Source organism: Oreochromis aureus, linkage group 2, assembly GCF_013358895.1.
Source record: "Oreochromis aureus strain Israel breed Guangdong linkage group 2, ZZ_aureus, whole genome shotgun sequence".
NCBI lineage: Eukaryota > Metazoa > Chordata > Actinopteri > Cichliformes > Cichlidae > Oreochromis > Oreochromis aureus.
Genome location: NC_052943.1, coordinates 10945475 through 10967899, shown reverse-complemented (window position 1 = coordinate 10967899; position 22425 = coordinate 10945475). Strand labels below are relative to the sequence as shown.

Sequence of the window (22425 nt, the reverse complement as noted above, 5' to 3'; positions counted from 1 at the left end):
GACAGAAAAGACACATAAACGCAATCTACTTTATAGAGGCTACAGTGGCGCAATCTGCCTCTCAAACTCTGGCTTATTAATCCAAAGGCTTCATTTTAATGAGGAAACATCTGACTTTGTCTGTCAGACAGCAGGCTCTAGCTGGGTTTACGTCCAATTGCAGATTCCAGTATCTTGTGGAGCTAGTGGTGTTGTAGTAATATGTGAATAAAAACCATAGGGAGCAGCTCTGTGGCACAAAGCAGTGCTTATAACCAGCAGAGAAGGTTGAGGGTTGTTGAGGGGGGAGTTGAGTTTGGAAAGATGCCTGGCTTCGGCCTCACACTAAAGAGAGGTCTGCCCCCCACACACAGAGTGGAGCTACAAGGAGCAGTGACATGGAAAAATACAAGCGCTGGCAAGTTGTTGGGCCCTGCAGCTCCCAACAATTACTGCGCGTAGCTTTAAATGTGATGATAGTTACTGCATACAATTAAATTTACATCCGCCTCTACAAGGAGATAAGCAACAACGAAGGGCTGGAGCCTCTGATCGACAGCCGATCTCCCTCTGTTCCCTGTTAAAACCTTAAAATCAACAATGACATACTGCCTGTGATCATGCCTCATTCTGATAAACGCTCAAGACGCGCCTCGGTGACGCGATCTGTCATACAGCATCATACCCGCGCTATTTTATCAACCTGTGTATGTGTGTGTGCGCGTGTGTAGGCATTGTAGCCCTGCCGTGCCGTTTCACAGGTATATCTAAGTGAAAAGATGTTGATATATGATCAAATGGATGCGGCAGCAGTGGCAGCCTTCATCAGCCGAAAGCGCTAGATCACAGCATGGTTGGCAGCCAGTGGGAGCAGTCAGATGGAGGGTTAGAACAACCAGACAAACAGTTGGCACGGATAAATAGAACACAACTTAGGATCCGGCTTTCCACAAAATTTTGACAAACAAATGACAGCAACCTCACTCCTTAAAAAATATAATCTGCAAATGGAATAAGCCCCACTTTTTTTTCTCTCTCTCTCTCCACAGATGCAGGGTGGGACATTTGATAAACAACACATGGCTTGGGAATAGCAAAAAAGGAAAAGAAAAAAAGTGAAGCTATGGTCAAATGAATCTCTTGATACATAAAAATCAGCAGGGCACCGCTTTTCACTTGCAAAAATTTGCTCTGCAGCTGAGGGGAAATGCAGGGAAAGTCCTTGTGACTTTGCCAAATACATTCTGAGCGTGAGTCACTGTTCTTTAGTAATCTCTTAGTCACTTGAGGTGCACACTTCCATGCTCCAACGCCCCAAGGCAACAGATTTCAGGCAGGTCTGGACTGCCAACCCCCCCTTTTTTCTCTTTTCTTTTTTTTTTTTTAAGTGTTTATAGTTTTTAACGGATGCGGTGCTTGGTGGAGGCATGCATTTGCTCTATTTTACGCCAGACAAGAGCAACAAAGCAGGCTCACAGAGAGAAGACACAAATCGTATCTGAGCCTTCCTTCTGTGCATGGCTGGAGCCCTTTTACAACAACCACCAAGCCACATGTAAACATATCAGAACCGGGCGCCTCTCTCGTGCACTTGAAAATGTCCCACTTTCTCAGAATAAAAAAAAAACTCATCTGGTTAATAATTTGACCTAATCAGCTTCACATTATTAGTTGTAAACAGTTAGTAAATTAGAAAAATACATAAACAAACACCAGCATTTAGATGACTCCTACAGGTATCTGATACATCCCATAATAACAGCTTTTTACAAGCAAATTTCAAGAAAAAATATGATCATCTAAATCAAATGAAGTCATATTAAAGCACTAGTTACACTCCCGTGCTAATCTTTTGTCCGCCTCTTCCACGCGCAGCAGACACTCGCATAAATCTGTTTTTATTTTACGCACACTATCATTCGCCTTTTTAACCACAGCACTGTAACAGGTCTGCTGTTAACACTGCGGCCGGATAGTGCAAACTTATGGGAGGGCGATAATTTCCTAACACCGTACACACTGAGCCACAAAGTTGCAGAAAGCAGTTCTGCTCGGTGCCGAGCTGTGCCGCCGGGTCCCACTCGATAAAGGAATTCCCGTGAAAATCACGGAGCGGCTCTATCCTGAACACAAACTTCCACCCGACCCGCTCCACGACAATAACGTTAGCGCCTCGATCTCCGCTGCTACGTGGACGAGCGTGAAATCTGTGCCGAGGGGCCGCCACCATAATAACAACGCCGGGGCTTTATGTTCCCAGCTAGTGGGCAGAGAGAAAGAGAGGGAGATCAGGCCGGAAAAAAAAAACTGGCCTCATCTCCGTCTGCGCCAGACAACTAGCCTGGCCTGGGGAGACCGAGCGACGAGGCTTTCGGTCGCCTACCAAATACAAGCAAAAACACCGCGACGCTCCGTGCGGTCGTGTCGATTTTCACTCACCTTGTCCGTGTGTGACGACGCACGGATGTTGTGCACACGAGGCCGGCCGAGTTGAATGTGGTGATTTAAGCGCGCCGGTCTCACGTCGTCTCGGTTTGCTGTCGGCCGTGATGTGGAAGCGGGCAGAGCGGACTCGGCTGGGAGAAATCGGGAAATGTGAGAAAGACCCTCTCTTCTGCAGCTCTGTGCACAGGCAGTAGCCCATAACTGTCGTCAGGAGGCGCCAGCGCGGCGCATTTTTCCTCCCTCTGATATGCGCATGCATGCAAGCTACAGAACTCCTCAAAGAAATCACTGTGCGATCTTGTTCCTGCAGGAGATTACTGCGGGAGCGTCCCTGCTCGACAATGCGGAGATTATTTGTCTTCTTGTGCTTCCACGTTTGTCGAAAACTATTTAAAATTGCACTTAAAAGTTTTAGATATTTTTTAGGCAAAGGGGTAGTTGAGGGAAAACAATGCTGTGCGCAACAAGGAGCCAACATTTAGGTCATTTAACCGGTTTTGCATCAGTCTCTGTTTCCTTATAAGAATCACTTACATAGTGTTGAGTCATAGTGGCTTTATCACTGCATTACTACAGTTAATCTTTCAACCTACAGTATTTTCATTATCTTGTGAAGGGTATGTCTAATAGAATACTTGTAATTGCAACCATATTCTTAGTAATGCTTAATAATACAAAACATTTCACAGCAAACATCAATATATTTGAATCATGTGCAATAAAACTGGTGACAATGGTCCAAAATAGCCTAAATAACAACCAAATGTCTGTCATGTCATGTGCCAAACAGATTCACACAGTACCAAGGCGATGATTCCTTGAAGCAGCTCTGTAACACGAAGCATCTGAGATGCGGCAGCACACCTACACGTCCTCTGACCTTGTAACTCTTGCGGTTGGTGATTTTAATTACAGGCCGGCTAAATCCGAGACAAAGCCGTCCTTCAAAACAACTTTGGCTCACGTGATCAAGGAGAAAGGGTCAGAAAACTCATTAGGACAAAAGGGCTGTGCCCAAAAGGTTTGCTTTGTTGTGCTATAGGGCAAGAGACTGCCTGTTCACCCCATTTGAAGGAAAACAACAGGAGAAGGCCAGTGGAAATTTCCATCTGCTCCCCTATTATGTAAATATGATTACTCAAACCCTCAATCATTAATGAATGGAGCCACCTATCTCATAGAATTCAACCAGTTTATACTTGAAATCCTAAATCTAAGTAAGAGATCAAAAGGAAAAGGACAACATGGGGATTTTCCACTCGGAGGTGGCCATAAAGAATCCCAGACGCTTCATCTTGACTTGCTGAAGGGCAGCTGCATGCTGCCAGTGCTCCAGACCTCCATCTAATCCCTGCCCTCTGACTCCACAACCTTGCTCTGACCTTAAATAAACATTAGGGACTTAGTTGCCATCTGTAATCTTCAACATCCTTTGGCCCACTAATTGGAGTTTCACACCGCAAAGACACCCTGACCTGAATCAGAGCAGGTGGACAGACAAACAATGTGTGTGTGTGTGTGTGTGTGTGTGTGTCGAGGACACAATTGGCTTACACAAGCTCTCACACATCAGCCAAGCAGTCTGTCTGTCTTCTGTTTTTCCCTGTCTCCGGAAATAGCACTTTGTAGCCTTTGTTTACAACAAATATCTCTGTATCAGCACCTCAGTTAAGCAAATAAAGCATTAAAGTCATTCTAAACCTCCCCACAGGTTGTAAGCGATATCATATTAGGTCACTGACTTTTAAGACTTACTCAAAAACACCAGTTGCGTTTTATGTTTTTGAGGTAAATTATTATTGTACACTGTCCCAATTAACAGTTCGTGTCATAGAGCCAAAGGGAAAAGCAAAAACACACACAGGTTTACACCCAAGGTGCATATGGACGAGTCACGGTTAGTATTTCTACAATGCTCACAGTTATTCTCTGATATTTACGTTCCTATTTTATCGTAAACCTGATAGTTTCTTGAAATAGAGCGACATCCTTAGGTGAAACGTGGCTATCTGGCCCGAGGTGCATTATGGGCTTTTGTAGTCTCGCAGACTACACAAGATTCCCACATCCCGCTAAACTAAACTCATCCTCAAACTGAGTCCTGATAGAACACATCTTAATCTAGACTCAAACCTAAAAGTAAAAACAGTAGTCACTTTAAAAATGTGTCGCTTTTCGCCAAGTGTACAGCGAGATCTGCAGGGTTGCCAGTTCTGCAGTTTTCCCGTAACTGGGCTAAGGTTAAAATGCTGCATACCCCCCCCCCCCGGCGGGTTGAGTACAAATTATTGGTTAAGTAGACTCTTTTCGAAGGAGCTTACATGTACATCTATAAATACAAACTCATTTTTGAAATGAAACAATTCATATATGAATATGTAGTTACATACATGTTTACATATCCCAGCAAACCGAGTCTAGCTCACATGTCATCCACGTACAGGTACTCTCTGCCGACCGCTGCCTGTACCGCTACCAGCTTTGGCTGCTGTGGGCGCCAGTTTTGATTGGCTATTGGGGTGGTTTTTGACGCACAGACCTGGCAACCCGTTCCGGTTGCTCCACAGTCAGCAAAATGGCGACTTCCCTAGGCTCCAACACTTACAACAGACAGAACTGGGAAGACGCGGTACGTTTTATCGGGGTTATATGTTACCGAGTGGTTTCAGTGACTGATGTTAAGTTACATTTTATGAGTAAATATAATCGGGAAACACGCTAGCTTTTTACTAAACTATTCAGTTCTCTTGGTAGTTAGCCTTCCGCTAGCTAGCGGTAGCTAGTTGTAGAAGCGTGGCTGCTAGCTTCAATAGCTCACCTGTATACATCGTTGCTTACGATATTTTACGTTAGTTCATGAAACGTACCTGTTCCCGCTGGATCCAACTAGAGCATATTTTTAGGTTGTAGTAAAAACAACAGCGACTGAGCTCACAGCTATCATTGCTAACGTAATTTAATCCTGGGCTGTGTGATAGTTAACTGGCTACACCTATGAAGGCCAGCACTAGCAGGCTAACAATGCTAAAACGATGGTAGGCGGGTGAAAGTTTGCTTATATAAATGAATATAAGAAACCGAAAAAGCCACACAGTCCGGGGTGGCACCGCTGTTTTGTAAAGTCGCATAAGCAAAGTGACATTGAAAAACCAAATCTTCTTGTTAGGCAGGTTTGACAGCGGTGTTGTGAAAATGTTAGAGAAAATTTAGTCTATAAAAATAGTCTTTACACTGCTGGGCACTATTTCAACAGTGATTGTTATATAAGGTCACAAATAGACCAGTCCTTAATTACTTATAAAGGAAACAAAAAACGTGTTTGTGACCTACCTAAAGATTATTTACCCTATAAGGCAACAAATCACTTTCCCTAATTGAGCTATGACACCACAGGACATTTATCCAATGTTAGTTTTGTTAAGACACTAGACTAAACTTTGCAACCCTAGATTATGTAGATGACGCTTCAGCCATAAGATCTGCTTATATTTAGATGTTTGGCTGATGCTGTCTGGGAGACGGATTAGGGCAAGGCCGTTTTCAGCACCCAGCACTTGGACTGAAACAGCATCCTTTAACAGATGGCAAAATAGGACCCATAGCGCTCCCTGTATTCACTCTTACCTGTACGTGTGCCAAGGTGCTCACAGCAGAAGGTGAAGCAGAGATGGAGAGCCAAGTTGGTCTGTTGAATAACTTAATTCAAGGGATTGTTGGATAAACCGAAGATTACAGTGCTTGATTTTCACGGTTCTTCTTTCTCTTCAGGATTTTCCGATTTTGTGTCAGACATGTTTAGGAGAAAATCCTTACATTCGTATGGTGAGTGAGTATCCCTGTGTCTTCATAGCAAATTCGAGACTGTTTTAACACTTTGTGTAGTGTTAATATCAGCAAATGTGCAAGTCCAAATTAGGGCTGCCACAAACGATTATTTTGATAGTCGACTAGTCACCGATTATTTTTGCGATTAGTCGACTAATCAGATCATGCATCCATTGAACGTAAAACATACAGCTTATTGCACCAGCATGCATCTGCTCTTATATAACTATCATTAGCTTACAGCTTTAAGTGTTTAAGGTATGTGCTAACTAAAAATAAAGACAAGATGATATTTTATTGAATTGAAATTTGCAGATTGTTTCGGAGGAGTTTAATAAACGCAGCCGTCTGCTCCTTGCTATCTAAAATATAACAGGACACCGGAGTATATTCTCGAGCATCTCACACTTCTGATAATCAGTCGTCTGCTTGACGTTTATTCAGCTGTGTAAAACTATAACTTTCATCTCAGCCAAACTGATTTACTCAGGAACAAATAAAATACTGAAAAAGCCAAACAATAACATTTTTTTTTTAAGTTATCTAAGTGACTTATATATCATTTTTAACCTGAGTAGCGAAAAGACGGCGGTGGGTTTGAAAACGATTTGCCGGGAGTCCGGTGTTCTCATCGGCTCTAGTGAGCCTTCAACCCCAGCTAGCTATCGAGCTAGTGCAGGGGTGCCCAATCCCAGTCCTCGAGCTACCGTGTTCTGCAGCTTTTAGATGCATCCTTGTTCGACACACCTGAATCAAATGAATGGCTTGTTATCAGGCCTTTGCCAAACTTGATGGCATGCTGAAGAGGTAATCAAACCATTTGATTCAGCTGTGTTGGAGTAGGGATGCATCTAAAAGCTGCAGGATTGTAGCTCTCGAGGACTGGGATTGGGCACCCCTGAGCTAGTGGGTAACAGACATCTCCGAAAACGTTGGAGCGCTTTTGAAAATATGTGGTGTCTTGATAAACTGAGCAGATATTTGAAGTTTACACAGCTACATTCCCGCCTGAAAATATGTTAAACGTTTATTTTGTGACCCAGAAAGAATAATAAGAGTAACATTAAAACTAACTAGTTGCCGCCATTGTTGGAAACTGAGCAGGGCCGCGATGGGTCGCGCTATGAATTCTGGGACAGTTTCTTCTTCTTCGGGGTTTAACGGCAGCTGGCATCCTTGTGCATGCAGTGCTGCCATCTTCTGTTTCAGTCCGTTATTACACTCCTAAATCCTACTACTTATTCCTGCGTCTTTTGCGATCTTACAAAGCTTCAAACGACGTGTCGACTATTAAATTAGTCGTCGACGATTTTGATAGTCGACGTAATCGTGACTAGTCGACTAATCGTGGCAGCCCTAGTCCAAATATGTTCATGCTTTGTTTTACAGACCAAGGAAAAATATGGGAAAGAATGCAAGGTATGTTTTTTTTTTCTTTCTTTCGTGTTAACTGTTTAAATTATAAATTGCCCACAGTATACAGGCCTGTTTGATGCATGTACAATGACAATAAAGAGCTATTCTATTCTAATACGTTGCTCTCCGCCTATCAGATCTGTGCTCGGCCCTTTACCGTGTTCCGATGGTGTCCAGGAACACGTATGCGTTTCAAGAAGACAGAAGTCTGTCAGACCTGCAGTAAAATGAAAAATGTTTGTCAGACATGTCTGCTGGACCTGGAGTATGGTGAGTCTCTCGGACCAGCTCCTCTGGGTTTTGTCGCTGTGCAGATTTCATGAGCCCCTCATTTATGTAGTTCTGAGCGTAACCCTCCTGCCGTCTCTTGTGTTTGACAGGTTTGCCTATCCAAGTCCGAGACACTGGACTCTCCGTTAAAGATGAGGTTCCTCGGTCAGATGTGAATAAAGAGTACTACACACAGAACATGGAGAGAGAGGTAAAAAAAAAAAAAAAAGCTCCTTTCTCATGACTGCAGTATGATTATTTTTTTTATTTTTTTTTTTTGGGGGGGGGGGGGGATTTTTAAAGTTGTTATGCTTGCACAGTGATAACAGTATTTACTGGTCCAATGTCTGATCCAATGTTTTTTAAGCAAACATAAGAGAGAGATTTTCCATCCATCATGCCTCTCTGGACTTTTTTGTTTACAGATAGCCAATTCCGATGGCACTCGGCCAGTGGGCCAGCTTGGTAAGGCTCCAAGTTCTAGTGATATGTTGCTGAAGTTGGCTCGGACCACACCATATTACAAGAGGAACCGGCCACACATCTGCTCCTTCTGGGTGAAGGGAGAGTGTAAGAGAGGGGAGGAATGTCCCTACAGGTGAGTGCCATGATGCTAGTCTCCATGGAGCCGATTGTTTCTTTCTTTTAATATCACCTCACATATATTAAGACATCGCTATGGGTTAGTTGAAGTGTCATATTATATTTATTGTTTTTTCGGTTGCCCTCTTTACACAGGCACGAGAAGCCCACAGATCCTGATGACCCTCTAGCAGACCAAAACATAAAGGATCGTTACTATGGCATCAATGACCCAGTGGCTGACAAGTTGCTAAAGCGGGCTTCAACTATGCCCCGACTGGACCCACCAGAGGACAAATCCATCACCACTCTCTACATCGGGGGGTTGGGAGACACTGTTACAGATGGAGACCTCAAGTAAGCATTTCTGCTTCATAATGACCTCTTTTACAGCTTGCTGTGATAATTTATTGTTATGCCTCGATACCCGGGACAGCCGTGGCTGGAGGCATTGTGTTTTTGGCTGTCTGTTCATCCATCTGTTCCATTCCTATCTTATCTCTCTCATCTCTATTTAAATGTGGCACAAACAAAGATGAGCTGGTTAGAATAATACAAAATACAAATGTCTAATTATACTAAAATGATCATAGCGTATGTATCTTTGCATGCTCCTTATCGCCTCCAACACAAGTGTAGCAATCTTGATGAAACTTTGTATAAACATTGCCTAGGGCACTGTGAGTGCCAACATTTATATGGCCTATAGGAGAATTTTATAGAAATCCCACAGTCGTTTATTGTTGTACATTTGACAGTTCAATTGAGCGGTGCAGTGTCAGAATAGAATGTTGTCACAATATAATGTATCATAGCATTACACTGTAATGATCGTAGCATATGTACATTTGTTCCTTCTCCGCGATGCATAGCAAGGGCGTTTGCCAGTAATACAAAATGCTGATGGGATGTTCTACGAGAGCAATTTGCTGACTGTTACTCAAAGAAATAATTCAGGAAAAGAAGAAGAGATTGTGGTCATATGTCACGTTTGGTCAGATTCTAAATTGGTGACACTAATCTTTCGTGCCTGCCTAATAAACTCTTCTAAAGCTTCCGCTACATGTATTATTAGGCTAGACAGCTGTTGTTGCCAGCTAGAGGCTTACAGCCACAAGCGGATATTGTTATTTCTACTTACTTTGTAAATTTTGCTGTGTTGCAATATTTTTATTTCACTATTTTGTGTATGATGATCTCTTATCTGTGTCATTGCAGGAGTCACTTCTACCAGTTTGGTGAAATCCGAACCATTACCATAGTCCAAAGGCAGCAGTGCGCTTTCATCCAGTTTGCCACGCGGCAGTCGGCTGAAACGGCTGCTGAAAAGTCCTTCAACAAACTCATTATTAATGGACGAAGACTCACCGTCAAGTGGGGAAGGTAAGAATCCGATCAAAAGTTAAACATTGTCCAGCTTTGTGAATATTAAGAGCAACACCAGAAGGTAATGAATCCATTAAAGAGGGCTCATAACAATGTGCATTACAAAACATCATTTTGCAATTTGATTCTTTTAAGCTTAACCCCCATAAACCCCCATCAAGGAGAGCCATTTAGGTGAAGATGTAAATTTTAAAAGTGATCATTTGCCATGTTTAAAGGTAACGCCCTGACACAATGCTCGACTCAAAATGTAAATGTAGAAAGAGTTTAATCAAATTATGCAAGGGATGAGGCTTAAAATTGTTTCTCCTGGATGGTGAATGTTGCAGTATCATTAGTCATTGTCTGACTTGTGCTGTGTGCCCATTTAGGTCCCAGGCAGCAAGAGGAAAGGAGGGAATCAAAGATGGTGTCAGTGAGATGGGTACCAGACTTGATCCTGTGCCTGGACTGCCTGGAGGTGAGTCTGGGGAAGTTGGAGTTTGAGGATGTGTGTGTGTGTGTGTCTGTGTGTGTGCATGCTTCAGGGCTGCTGCTGTCTGAAATTTTAAGAACATTTAGAGTTGGTCTTGTGACGCTGAGCATTTGTGGTAGATGTATGGGCAAGGTTTCAGCTGTGCTTGATTCAGAGTTGAAAATGTTCCTTATTTATCTTATACTGATTTATTCAGTTCATCATCTGTCCCAAACCAGTCGTTTTAGCTTCTCTCCCTTAAACCTTCAGTTCTGTACTGTTGGGGGGCCTCACTGGTGGAGAATAGAGTCACTGCAGAGGGGGAAAAAAAAGCTGAGTGAATGTGACTTTTGGAGTAAAGTCTACCATTCCTTTTTTTTCAGTGTTTCAAGGTAGTTGCACTCTAGAGCACAAATAAGATTGTGTGCAGCTCCACACAACCTTGGAGGAAGGTGCCACATTTGCAGATTTCATGTGAAATCAAGTGGAACGGACACTTCATCTGCTGTGACTGCGTATGTACTGCAGCTCAGGTTCAGCTGTCAGTCACAGAGAGCAGAGGAGAAAGAGAGCCGTGGCACACTGTTTGATGTCTGCATCTAATTCTTATTTGTTGTTTTACAAACTCTCAATTAATATGAAATCTGTGCACGTAGAATTGGGCTAATTTGGCAAAATCAGACATAAAAAAACATCTTGCTGCCCTGTTGCCGTTTCCTGTTTAGTTTCTAAAACTTTGCTCTTTTTTGCACTAGCTCTGCCCCCACCGCCAGCTCTGGATGAAGAGCCTCCTGCCAACTACTTCAACCTTGACCCCAGCTCCTCTCCTGCTGTCATGAACATTGGATTACCCCCACCTCCAGGCATCAATCCACCTCCTCCAGGTAAAATTATGACTTATTAATGTGTAATTTATAGTATAGTTTATGAAAATAAAATTTTAAAAAGCCATCAGTCTTGGTTTAGTCCGTTACATAGGTGTGTACACAGTTTGTAATTGTAGATACTTAGCATGTTTATTTTCTTTACTCCCTTAGGCTTTGGCCCTCCGATGTTTCACCACATGGGTCCCATGGCCCCGCCTATGCCTCCTCCAATGAGCATGAGACCTCCAGGTCAAATCCACTACCCTTCTCAGGATCCTCAGCGCATGGGTGCCCATGCTGCACACGGCGCACGTCATGGCGATTAGCGGTTAGAGGGAGGTCGTGCTGTTATTAGATGTCGCTCTTCTCCTTGTGTTCAACTTGGTCAGGACACATTGCAAACTGGCGGTGAACCCGAAGGCAACGTCTGTGAGCAGGACATCGCATAGAAAACAGTTGGGTTTTTTGTTTTGTTTTTTTAAATACTCCACCTGCAGAGCAGTGAATGATGTGAACAAGCACCATCTGTGTATGGGGAGACGACAACCAGGATCTTGCAAGTTGTCAAAAAGTAGCCAAAACGGCATCTGAACACAGGAGCTTAATGTTTTAAAAGACTTTAAACACAAGAGCGCTGACCACACGGGTTTCAAAGCCTCCTGTGGTAGGAACCATTGTGTGTGTATATATGAAAATGTTTTTCCTTAGGTTAAACTTGTATTTGTCACATTGTGTGTAGTATAACATGGAGTTAGATTCTAAGCAGACACCTGTTAATTTCAGTTGACTTTTTTTATTTGACATCATCTGAGTATCCCACAGCATAATGACTTACTTTATTGTAAGGCTTTCTTTGAATATTGTTTTCATTTGTCATTAAAACGGCTAACTTTTTCCATCCATCGTCTCTGTGTGCATTATTCATCATTACTTGAATAACAGCGTATGCCAGCTTCTGATTAATAGAGAAGATGTAAAGCTGCAGAGTGAAAGGAAAGGAGAGGGCGGGCAGGCATTGAGACACTGATGGGATCAGATACTGCTCGAGGTGACAAACAGGAACAATAGGTAGGACTGATCAGCCTGTGGCAGCATTGTCCTGGATTTGACTGAGTGTGTAATGAACTTGGGAGTTCGCCTCAGCTCATCAATCCACTCAGCAGTAGAAAACCACTTTGTATATCATGCGGGGGTACTTTTTTCTTCTTCTCCCCTGCAGTGCTTTAGGATTAACAGAGGGTTCATTTTTGTAGGAGGAGAGGAGCGAGCATAGGCCAGCGTTTCAGTCTTTAGCTTCTTTTAGTCTGTCAGCTTGTCTTCATAGTTCATTAGATTCAGGGCAGTAATCGGTTCCCCATCCCCTGGGTGCTCTGTTGAAGTTGGGGCGACGGCACATGCGGTCCAGTGCGATGCCAGGAAGTTGCTGGGTTTCTACAGCTTCAAAGCTGATCACCGGGATCACCCGTTTGCTTGCCACAGCGCCCCCAAATGGCATTGGAGATCTGAGGAACAAGAGTCCTTACTGGTTAAGTAAACACTTTATGGTGGAACATTACCTAGAAGTGTTAGCTTACACTCCTCCCCATAAAGGGGGTGTCTTTCACATGATACCTAATATGAATTTGGACGTCCCTGCTCTCGACAGAAGGCTCTGTTAACGGTTAAAAAAAAACCCCTAACAGGCATTGGGGGTGAACTTGACCTCCTTTACTCACACTGCTGCTCTCACTGTTAGAGTTCAGATTTAATTAAGCCTTCATAATAACTGTAAGTGTGTAAAAAGATCCTTCCACATTGGCTTCAGTTTCAACCTGGCTGTCAGAATTTATTTATCTGACACCTTCAAGTGAGTTAAGCCAGTTTGTCTTACATATATTCTCCGTTTGTCCGTCTGCCCAAGCGTAACCTTTGTCCTGCCCTCGCTTGTGTGATGCAATTCCTTGTGTGCCATGAGAAACGTGATTCTCTTTCGTGTGCTGGTTTGTCCTGTGGGGCCATTTAAAAGCTTGCAACCCCTCAGTAGATCGTTTTTCAAGAGCCAGTGTTCAAAATAGCCATCACAGATACGTCACTCCTAAGGAAGTGCAAGCCAGACACTGGATTAATTTTCAAACCATGGAAACATGGAGCGGAGCCGAGGGGAAGATATGACAGTGATGGATAAGGTGGTGAGGTCATCTGTGGGACTATTTGTAGAACTGTGGACTTCTAAGAGACTAAGATTTACCACTTTGTGATTTATTTGGTGTGGAAGGGCAGATTTACCTGTTGAAGCACCTGTAGTTGGAAGGCTGTAGTCTTTGTGGGGGCTGGGGCAGCTGAGTATTGAGGGTGTTCAGGAGCTCCTCATTGTCTCCCAAAGCTTCCATCCACGGTGAGCAGTAGGATTTGGGGATTACCGTTGTGTTGAACTTCTCACGAGGAATTTCCTTCAGAGGGCCGGAATACCCTGACATGAGCAAAAATGTAGAATCAGCGGCTAAAAATAGCACACCGCTTTGGGCAAAGAGAAAAGTTTGACTTCAGTTTTGAGTTTGTGCTAAATTCTATGTAAATGGGCTCAACTAAAAAAACTCAAAACCCACTAGATAAAAATCATAAAAGCTCTCCTTATTAAAGCAGACACAGATCTAATATGAATATGTTTGATATCACCCCTGTCAATAGGAAATAGGAACTACAGTAATTAGATCTCAGTGTGAATCCCTGATAATAAACAGTGCTTATCTCACTGTCAGTCAGAGTGTAAGCGGTGCCTTCTGTCGGGCCAAATACACAACAGCACTCGGCAAAGATGCTCACACTTAATTGCTTTCTACAAACTGCCAGCTCTCCTGGCACCAATAACAATAAAACAAATCCATGTGCCCAATGCATTTCCAAAACAAAGGTGAGCACTTGCAAACCAGAGTGTGCTACAATGCCCATGCATTGCTCAAGCGTTTCCTCTATCCAGGCACTGGCATTGCAACGAGCAAGTCTCATGGCTTGTGCTTTTGGCAGTCCTTGGCAATCCTTTCATTGTCATGTATTACCTGGAGCCAGGACATCAGGACTGCCCTTCTTTGCTACAGTCTTCTGAAAGTTCATGACCAGGCTATGCTTACCAGGGATGGAGAAAGCCTGGTTCTCTTTTCCTGCCTGCACCTCGTGGATGACTTGCTGGGTAGGAATGGGCTCTGCATGAACCTATGAAAGATACTGGGTTAATTTACTTACTTTCCTAACAAGGTTCCTTGTTGTCATGTTGATATGGCAGTAATTCCTCATGATGTGAGGTAGAGTGGCCTCTTGCTGTACTACAAATACACTGCACAAGGGCCAAGAAAATGCTTTTTCGCTATTAATTGTAACTGTTTGAGCCATCCAGCACACTAAGCTGTTACAAGAGTGCATACACATGAGAAACAGTTTCCTAATCTCTCACTTTCTTACATTACTGGTGTTGGCAGCGCTCTCAACTGTGAATCTCTCAGCCCTCTTCTGTCTCTCCTGAAACATGCGAGAACCCCGATTAGAGAGAAGGTTGAGCTCCTCCATCATCACGTCTTTTGGAACGCTGATCTTCTTCCCCAGGTTCAGACCTTGTGCAAAACACGATACACAAAGAGATCCTCACATTTTAAAAACTGATTACACGTGGCATTTTTAAGTTACAGGTCATACTACAGAAAATGACTTGTTTCAAGATTTTGTGCAGTGAGGCAGCGTGGATCTGACCCTCCATAAATACTTTTAGCTGCTGGTGCTAATTAATGATGGCAGCAACTTGCAGACATTTGGAAGGAGAAGGGCAGTAACAACAGGCTATTAAGGACCTTTGGCAAATCATAAAGTCCCCTCTGGTCCTCTTATTTCTGTCAACATTAAACAGCTGAGAGGGACTTATATATAAAAGTAAAAGCATGGGAAGCCTCACTTAGTTGGTATCCTCAGAGCTCTTGCTCAGGGTCTCTTCTTGTGTGATATCCCGGCACTGTGGAGGGTCTCAAATAGCCTCAAGGTGATGTCAAGAGGTGTGTAATGTCTGTTGTGGTCCAAGGTTGCATGGGTAACCGGGCATATAAATAGGCTCTTTGGATGAAAGACTTGTGTAAGAGCGGCTCTCTTACTTGCACATGATAAGTGTTCGGGGAAGTTTGGGCATGTGCCATCCTGGAGGAGCTGTCTTTGATCAGCTTGTGTAAAATTCAGTGGTGGGAGTCACATTTTGCTGAGTTTAGGAGACTTAGTTTCAAAGCGTAGCTGGCGGCCAAAACTGGAAAACAAACAGTGCAAATGGGATGGTCCCCGCTGGAATGTGCAGAGAATTTCAACAGCACTTTGGCCTTCCGGGGATTTCGGTATACTACAGTTCATTTCTCTCCAGGCAGTGGGCTAGCATGTGCTGATGTTTGGCTCAGTTTAATCTGTTGGTCCCAGATATGCTATATGTCACACGGGACATGGGCTCATATCCACACAAGTTATTTTATGGAATATGAGGAACTGTGATCCTGCATGAGGAAGTTAGGAGCGGAAGAGAAGTATGTGAGGGTGATACACGACCTGCATGAGAACAGTGAGAGATTGGTGAAGTGTGTGGTAGGAGTGACAGAAGGGTTCAAGGTGGGAGTGGGATTACTTTCAGCCCCTTCCTTTTTGCAATTATTGATGGACGGGCTGATAAATGAGATCAGACACAAGTTTTTGTGGACTATGATGTTTGCAGAAGACATTATGATCTGTAGTGAGAATAACAAACAGATGGGAGAGAGCATGGAGACGTGGAGGTATGCTCTGGAGAGAAGAGGAATGAAAGTCAGTAGAAGCAAGACAGAAATCATGAGTGTGAATGAGAGGGACAGAGGTGGAAAGGTGAAGATGCAAGAAGTGTATGCAGTAATGGTGGATGAGTTTAAATATCTGGGCTGATCCAAAGCAATGGACAGTGCACAATAGAGGTGAAGAACAGTGCAGACAGGGTGGAGTGGGTGGAGACAAGTGTTAGGGGTGAATTTGTGACAGAAGGGAAAGGGAAGGTTTTTAAGATGGTAGTGAGACCTGCTATGAAGTATGGTTTGGAGATGGTGTCTCTGACAAAAAGACAGAAGGTGGTGAAGATGAAGACCAGGATTTACAAGATTAGAAATGAGTTGTGTAGAAGAGGGATAGTGGATAAATGATGCTGAACATAGCACCACGAGAAAAAAAAACACAGAGAAGATGGATGTAGTGAAGGAGGACATGCAGAGAGCCTCTATGAGAGATAATGGGATAAAGGTAGATGATCTAAAGGGGCCAACTAAAAGAAGACGTAGACTAACATGCATAACTGCACTGAAACTAATATGCAAATTTTTTGTACACATATGTCAGTTCTATTTCCTGATGTCCTGACATAGGCAGTAATAAAACAAAGTATCTAAAATACACTTACCTCCCCTGACTTCCTTAGACAGACCCTTAGTCTGCAACATCCTCTGCTTAGTCATGTGATTCAAGCCTGACTGCATCATCATTCACAGCTTCCTCTAAGGAACACATATATTTTCATCATCAGTATAAGGGCTAATGTGTATTGTATTTTTTTCCATTTAACATAAACACAGAATCTTTTTAACTCTAAATCCTTTTTACTGCTTCTGATTTAGTGACATTTTATAATTATATATTAATTATATATATAAAACTTAGCTTAGCAATGCAACAAAGTATCTGAAGAAAAATGTTTGGATTCTGTGTAAAATGTAAGATATATAGATTGCAAAAAATTACAAAAGATTGAAACCCAATTTCTTAAACAAGAAACTGAAGATTAATCTATACTGAATATGTTAAGTAGAGAATTATCTCTTGGTCAGATGAATTATAAACTTCTTGCACAAATTCCCTGCATCCTGTGGTCTAAAAAAGAAAGGGACTATCCAGCTTAGAGCTGGAAAGCACCTACCTGCTATGTGCAGAGACTATCCATATTATGCAAATCTGGAGAGGCATTACTGATGCTGAACTTTATACACAGGCGCCGGAACAACATACAGTTGGGTTCATAAATATGTGGACAATGACACAGTGCTTGTAGCTGTGTCTCTGTACATCAGAATAGATTTGAAATCACACACTCAAGATGTGATTGAAGTGCAAGTGTTAAACTTTAATTCAAGGGGTTCTATAAAAGTATGGCATTAACTCTCAAGGAATCGCAGCCAATTTTATAAACAGTCCTCAAAAATAATTGGGCAAAGTAACATACATTTTAAATGTGAGGACTGTCTATTTTAAGAAAGTACCAGTTGTACCGATTTGGCTACTTTTAAAGTTTTTGCTGTCTCTTGATAGATTTGTTCAGATATTTCAGCCCGATGAAGGCCTCCATCTCCTGCACTGACATCACTTTGGACCTGACAATATAATCACAGTGAAAAGCTGCTAAATGTAACTTCAACACTTGGAATCAGTTTCAGATCTTTTGCCATGGAATAACAACGGAGGCAGACCTCACTTGGCCAGTTACTTATGATCCTCTGAAAATGTGGGACTGTGGTTAAAAAACGCCTGTGATTCCCAAAGAGTTCATGTATTTTTTTTTAAACCCCTCAAATTAAGGTCTAAAGGCTACACTATAGTCACATGACTGTTTGATCATAAATCCACTGTGGTGGTGTACTGAGGCAAAATTACAAAAAGGGAAGGTCTTAATTATTTTACCAAAACTAAACCATATTCATAAGATCATGACTGTAAAGTTAAAGAGTCTGGGCTCTAAACTTGGATGCCTACAGTCCGGGCCTGTCAGTCACTGAGAGCATTTGGTGCACCATGAAACCCAAATTATGACAAGGGAGACCGCAAACCGTTAAGTAGCTGAAATCGTATATCAAGTGAGAACAAGAAAATAATAAACTTGGTCAATAAAGTCTTCAAACCCTTACAGGCTGTCGCTTGAAGTAGAAAAAAACAGTTTTTGTCAAAACAAAGTTAAAAATTAATAAAATCATGTCAGTGTTTACATTTAATCTGCACTCATTTCACACACATATAGTCACTGATGATTTGCACTGCATCACCATGCTCTTTTTAAAAAAGATGTCCCAACTTTCTTGGAAAAAAAAGTTTCTGATTCTGTAGATTTCTTTATTTTCGTACACACGTACTTATAACCTCATGGGTCTAAACAAACGGGCAGATTACTTCTTTACAATGAAAATAAAAATATTCACTTAGCTGTTCAGTCATGCTTCTGATAAACAGTCATTTATGAATCCAGTGTCTTATGTCACTCCTTCTTTGGATCATACAAAGGTCTGCACTCCCCTTATTTTAGTCCTTACCTGCTTCCCTTGCTTCTGCTGCCTGCCTGTTTGCCGGGTGTTGGAGCTGGTTGGGGTGTTTGTGTGGTTTGTTCTTTTACTGTTGCTGGGATGCTTCCACGCTCCACTCTGACACTCCTCAGCACAGAGGGAGCAGTCTGTATAAAACTCATCCCAAGATGCCTCCAGTGCTTACCTCACTGAGTTTATTTTAGCAGAGGGGTAAGAGGGCGAGGATGGATCGAGGCAGTATTTGAGGAGGAGGGGTGGCACTAGCGATTTAGGGAAAGGGACGAGCACAAAGATTTACATCCTGACCTCAAGCTTCAGTGATGATAAAAATCGGATCCCTTCAGCGTGTGTTTGATGACAGCAGCTGTCCAGACACTTGCGCACTGAGGCCAAGCACCCAGCCTCCCCCGTTGCAAACTTGGACACTAGAACGCAGTTTTGGAGAAAGAGCTTTAGGACTGATCCGAGGTTGTGACTCTGAATCTAGTTTGGTTGTTCTTTGAGTTTCTAAAGGTGGGAGACCTTTAACTGAGTTATTTGGCTGTGTAAATGATCACAGTAAGCAACCATGCAATACTTTTACTATCTGGATTTAATTTATTTGTTGGTTTACCAACTGCAGAGAAACTCCAATAGTGACTTCTGCATAAATACTTTTTGCGCTGCACAATGCGTAATGACCTTTAACTTCATTTTTGGATGCCCTTTTTGAACTCAAGTTAATTTTATCATGCAGTTTTTCTTCCCCCCACAAATTGATTCATTGAGCTCAGCAGGAGTCTGGAGGGGGGGAAAACCATTTTCTTTATCCCTGCTGAGATTGGATATCGATTTCGCACCTGCCCTGTTCCACAATACCACTATCTCCCAGTGGGAAGCCTCCCGGCCTGAAAGAAGATGTGAAGTCATCCCGAGTCACAGAAAATCAGCTGCAAACAAACAATAAAAGCTGAAGAGTTTCTGCCCATTAAAGGTTTATTTAAGAGTGCTTGTTTAGTAGAAAAAGCAATTTTGCTTTTTTTAAAGAAAAAAAAAACCCCATGAAGGTTTAAACATTAAAAGAAAAAATAAACCTGCTTTGTGTGGTTCAGTCACATGTCGGGAACAGTGAAAACATTTCATAACTCTAGTCTACTCTGAGGTAGCTAAAATAATAAATAAATAACACACACATACACATTCAGATTTTGTGCATTGATAATTTTATTGCAAAGAAGAGGATGACAAAATGAAGGCAGAAGTTTCATCTGTGCTCGAGAGGATTCTTCCGCAGGGAGTTTATGTCACATCGAGAGGTGCACAGCCACCAGGCACTGACAGCTGACACAAGAACAAAAGAGTCCCATTCAGACTTAAGGGTTTGTGCAATTAGGGCGCCTTTATAATCGTTTGCCCCGCTGGCCTTCAGATGAATCCTTACTGGCAGAGTGAAGAGCTGGAGAAAGCAAAAGCAGCAGTAAAAGTACACGTCTTTTTATAGCTTCCTGCTAAAAGCTAAATGCATTAATATTCAGCTTGCAGCGCTGAAAAAGTCATCATTCTGAACTTTTCTTATCGCTTGCAGGTGCCTTGGGGAGGACTGTTGCAAGTCAATCAGCTGGGGAGGCGTCTTGCTATATAGTGCTAGTCAGTCTGAGCTTCAATCCAGTGAGAAATAATGTATGGGCTTCTGTGTGAGAGTCATGACTTCATCAAGGAGTCGTACGGAGACGATGTGTGGAAGCTGGTCAGAGAGAGCAGATGTCAGGTGGGTGCACTGTCATGGCTTTATACTTTATAGTCATCCATGGACTAATAATATATGTGAGGTCTGTAGTGTGTGACTGTCAACATGATAGCACTTTTGTTCATCGCTCTGTCACTTTTGTCTGAAAGGCCATAGTCAACAGGCCAAAAAAGCTTCTTTGTCTAAGTCAGAGTGTTTGCATTTGCAGGTCTATATTGAGAGTTTTATTCCCTGGATTGCAAAGGCAGCATGTGGAACGACAGAAACACCCCACAAGGAGCTGATGAACTCCTGGGGTGTCTGCTTCCTCGGTTCTGTTGAGAAATATGGTTATGACAGGATCCTCGAGGTGAGAAAAGATACAGATGACAAAACTGTCACGGCTGTGGAGTGTTATGGTGGGTTCTGTTAGTGGGTGTTACATGAGTGTAATACCGTGCAGCTTCTTCCATATCCAGAGGATATCGGTGGGTTTGGAATAGCTTGTGTAACTGCAATAAAGGACTAATAACACTTACATATAGCTGGGGGACTAAAACATGCACTGTAACTGAAAGATATTCAGAGACAAGCTGAAATAACATGGATAAAATATTCAGCATTAAACATCTTAAATGACTTTGTCCCTGTATGATTACTATATTAAATAAGTCAGAGTAACACGTGACTAAAGGTGTAATTTCTCTGTAATTAAATTGTATTTCACTCTATTTTATAAATTCTTTTGATTTTTCCCCACCTTATGATAGAGATGTAGTAGGGATTTAGAACAGTGATCGTGAAAGGAAGAAAAAAAAAGTTAGGCAATTATTTAGTGATGCAACTTTGATGTTATTTGTTTTTTCTTGTAAGCTGGTGAGAACAGTCCTCAGCGGGTTGATATTCATATGATAAAAGGACAATCCATCATGCACATCAACATAGTCAAGATTAAATAAGATAAAAAATAAAGATGTAAAAAGGCAAAATTAATCCACTTCATAAGCCCCGAGAATTACAGCTTACTTATGATGTAAGATGGGGAAATACTGTTTGTTTTTCAGCAAAATTACCATGAAATTCTGCATCACTTAAAACAACCTAGACTGCACTTAAATGTACTTACACTTTAATTTGTTTCCTGAAAAACCTGACTTGTCACCCCCTTATTATAGTGTACCTATCTTAAAGTATTTGTAGCTAAATATAATTACATTGAAATTTTAAATAAAATACAATGAATTTCCAGTTACTTACAAAGGCATTACATGCTTTGTTGCAGGGCACATTATAAAGGGTTTCCAAAACCAGTGTCTCTCCATCCAAGTGCTGTGCCGACACATAAGCGACTTTGTCAATGGCCTCGATAACTTTCACGAATACCTGCTACCCCAAGGCGCAGCCTCTGACCTTCTTCTGCCAGGAGGAGGAGGACTGACCGCAGCGTTGGACTGGGGCAGACAGGAGACATAACAACAGACATAAAAGCTGAAATAGAGACAAGGAAAAGCTGCGTGGTTAATCTCTTTAGAAAGACATTAGATTTTCTTTGTCTGTCCCCTGCAGGAGTAAGCGATAGGGCTGCCTGCACTTTGCTATGCGTCAGCTGAGGCAGATGTGGAAACATTTTTATGACACCTACATCCATGTGGAGGTGCTCAGTGAGCAGATGATTGGGGTCTACTCCCATGTCACCATGAGGTGTGGGAACAGAGAAAAACATAGAAGATTGAGTGGTGGGAAGAACTCCTTATTTTCATTTATTGCTACTGGATACTTTTTTTTTCTGCATTTATTTTTGAAGCAACAGTAAAGATATAACATAAAAACATGAAATCAGTGGTTACCAAATCCTTTCGGCTCACGCCCCGCTGCCTTTTTCTAAAGTTAAGATCTTCATGCTTCTTTCAACATAGGTTTTTTAAAACTTAACTTTAAACTTTTAAAAGAAGCATTCATCTGCATCACTACACAGGCTGAACTTTGATAACTCAGCCTACCGGCACATCATGAAAGAGGATGAGGAAAAGCAGAAAATTTTTCCCATTACCTCTGACTTCTTCTTTGAGGTCTTCCCCTTTAACAGACAGGTAATTATTTTAAATTGCCCCTCTTTATATAACCTCTGGCAGTCTGGAATGAAATGAAGACACACTCACTGATCCTTTAAATGATTTAGGACACGGTGGTGCA

At 42.2% G+C, this 22425-nt stretch overlaps 3 protein-coding genes and 1 long non-coding RNA gene across 6 annotated transcripts in view; 1 reads left to right on the top strand and 3 right to left on the bottom strand.

Moving 5' to 3' along the window:
• Window positions 1–4879, bottom strand: part of LOC116329075 (bifunctional heparan sulfate N-deacetylase/N-sulfotransferase 1) — a 49536-nt gene extending 44657 nt beyond the window's left edge. Inside the window, exon 1 of one of the 2 annotated variants that reach the window (XM_039617513.1) lies at window positions 4815–4879. The gene's annotated coding sequence lies outside the window, so the exon portion shown is untranslated. Of the gene's footprint in view, window positions 1–2418; window positions 2601–4814 lie in introns of those variants that run through there. The other variant, XM_031751009.2, reaches the window with a different exon arrangement.
• Window positions 4880–4948: 69 nt separating this feature from the next.
• On the top strand, window positions 4949–12123 carry rbm22 (RNA binding motif protein 22). The gene is made up of 11 exons (XM_031750986.2): window positions 4949–5053; window positions 6193–6246; window positions 7639–7668; window positions 7803–7935; window positions 8046–8146; window positions 8361–8533; window positions 8674–8874; window positions 9736–9900; window positions 10275–10363; window positions 11113–11241; window positions 11395–12123. Exons 1-11 carry the CDS (start codon window positions 5000–5002, stop codon window positions 11547–11549), a joined length of 1284 nt encoding a protein of 427 aa, XP_031606846.1. The 5' UTR covers window positions 4949–4999; the 3' UTR covers window positions 11550–12123.
• LOC116329059 (myozenin-2-like) lies at window positions 12001–18638 on the bottom strand. Of its 2 annotated transcripts, none has more exons than XM_031750987.1 (6): window positions 18537–18638; window positions 16643–16736; window positions 14659–14807; window positions 14259–14412; window positions 13489–13672; window positions 12001–12725 (listed from the first exon to the last, which is right to left on the bottom strand). In XM_031750987.1, the coding sequence occupies exons 2-6, from the start codon at window positions 16722–16724 to the stop codon at window positions 12542–12544; spliced, it is 753 nt and encodes a 250-aa protein (XP_031606847.1). In that variant the 5' UTR covers window positions 16725–16736; window positions 18537–18638; the 3' UTR covers window positions 12001–12541. The 2 variants fall into 2 exon arrangements, with proteins under 2 accessions (XP_031606847.1, XP_031606848.1); XM_031750988.1 differs by having other exon boundaries at window positions 14331–14412.
• A 1095-nt stretch (window positions 18639–19733) lies between these two features.
• LOC120441067 lies at window positions 19734–22425 on the bottom strand. Its single transcript, XR_005613757.1, has 3 exons — window positions 22283–22425; window positions 21490–21683; window positions 19734–19962 (listed from the first exon to the last, which is right to left on the bottom strand). It is a non-coding gene; the product is annotated as an uncharacterized LOC120441067 (long non-coding RNA).

What these genes read in the sequence shown, in the direction of transcription:
- rbm22 (XM_031750986.2), top strand. Translation starts at nt 5,000, where the DNA reads ATGGCGACTTCCCTAGGCTCCAACACTTACAACAGACAGAACTGGGAA. An exon ending in GACAGAACTGGGAAGACGCG is followed by an intron (nt 5,054 to 6,192) that starts GTACGTTTTATC and finishes CTTTCTCTTCAG; the next exon opens with GATTTTCCGATTTTGTGTCA. An exon ending in CACAGAACATGGAGAGAGAG is followed by an intron (nt 8,147 to 8,360) that starts GTAAAAAAAAAA and finishes TTTTGTTTACAG; the next exon opens with ATAGCCAATTCCGATGGCAC.
- LOC116329059 (XM_031750987.1), bottom strand. Translation starts at nt 16,724, where the DNA reads ATGATGATGCAGTCAGGCTTGAATCACATGACTAAGCAGAGGATGTTG. An exon ending in GTCTAAGGAAGTCAGGGGAG is followed by an intron (nt 14,808 to 16,642) that starts GTAAGTGTATTT and finishes GTTTTGCACAAG; the next exon opens with GTCTGAACCTGGGGAAGAAG. An exon ending in GCGCTGCCAACACCAGTAAT is followed by an intron (nt 14,413 to 14,658) that starts GTAAGAAAGTGA and finishes TATCTTTCATAG; the next exon opens with GTTCATGCAGAGCCCATTCC.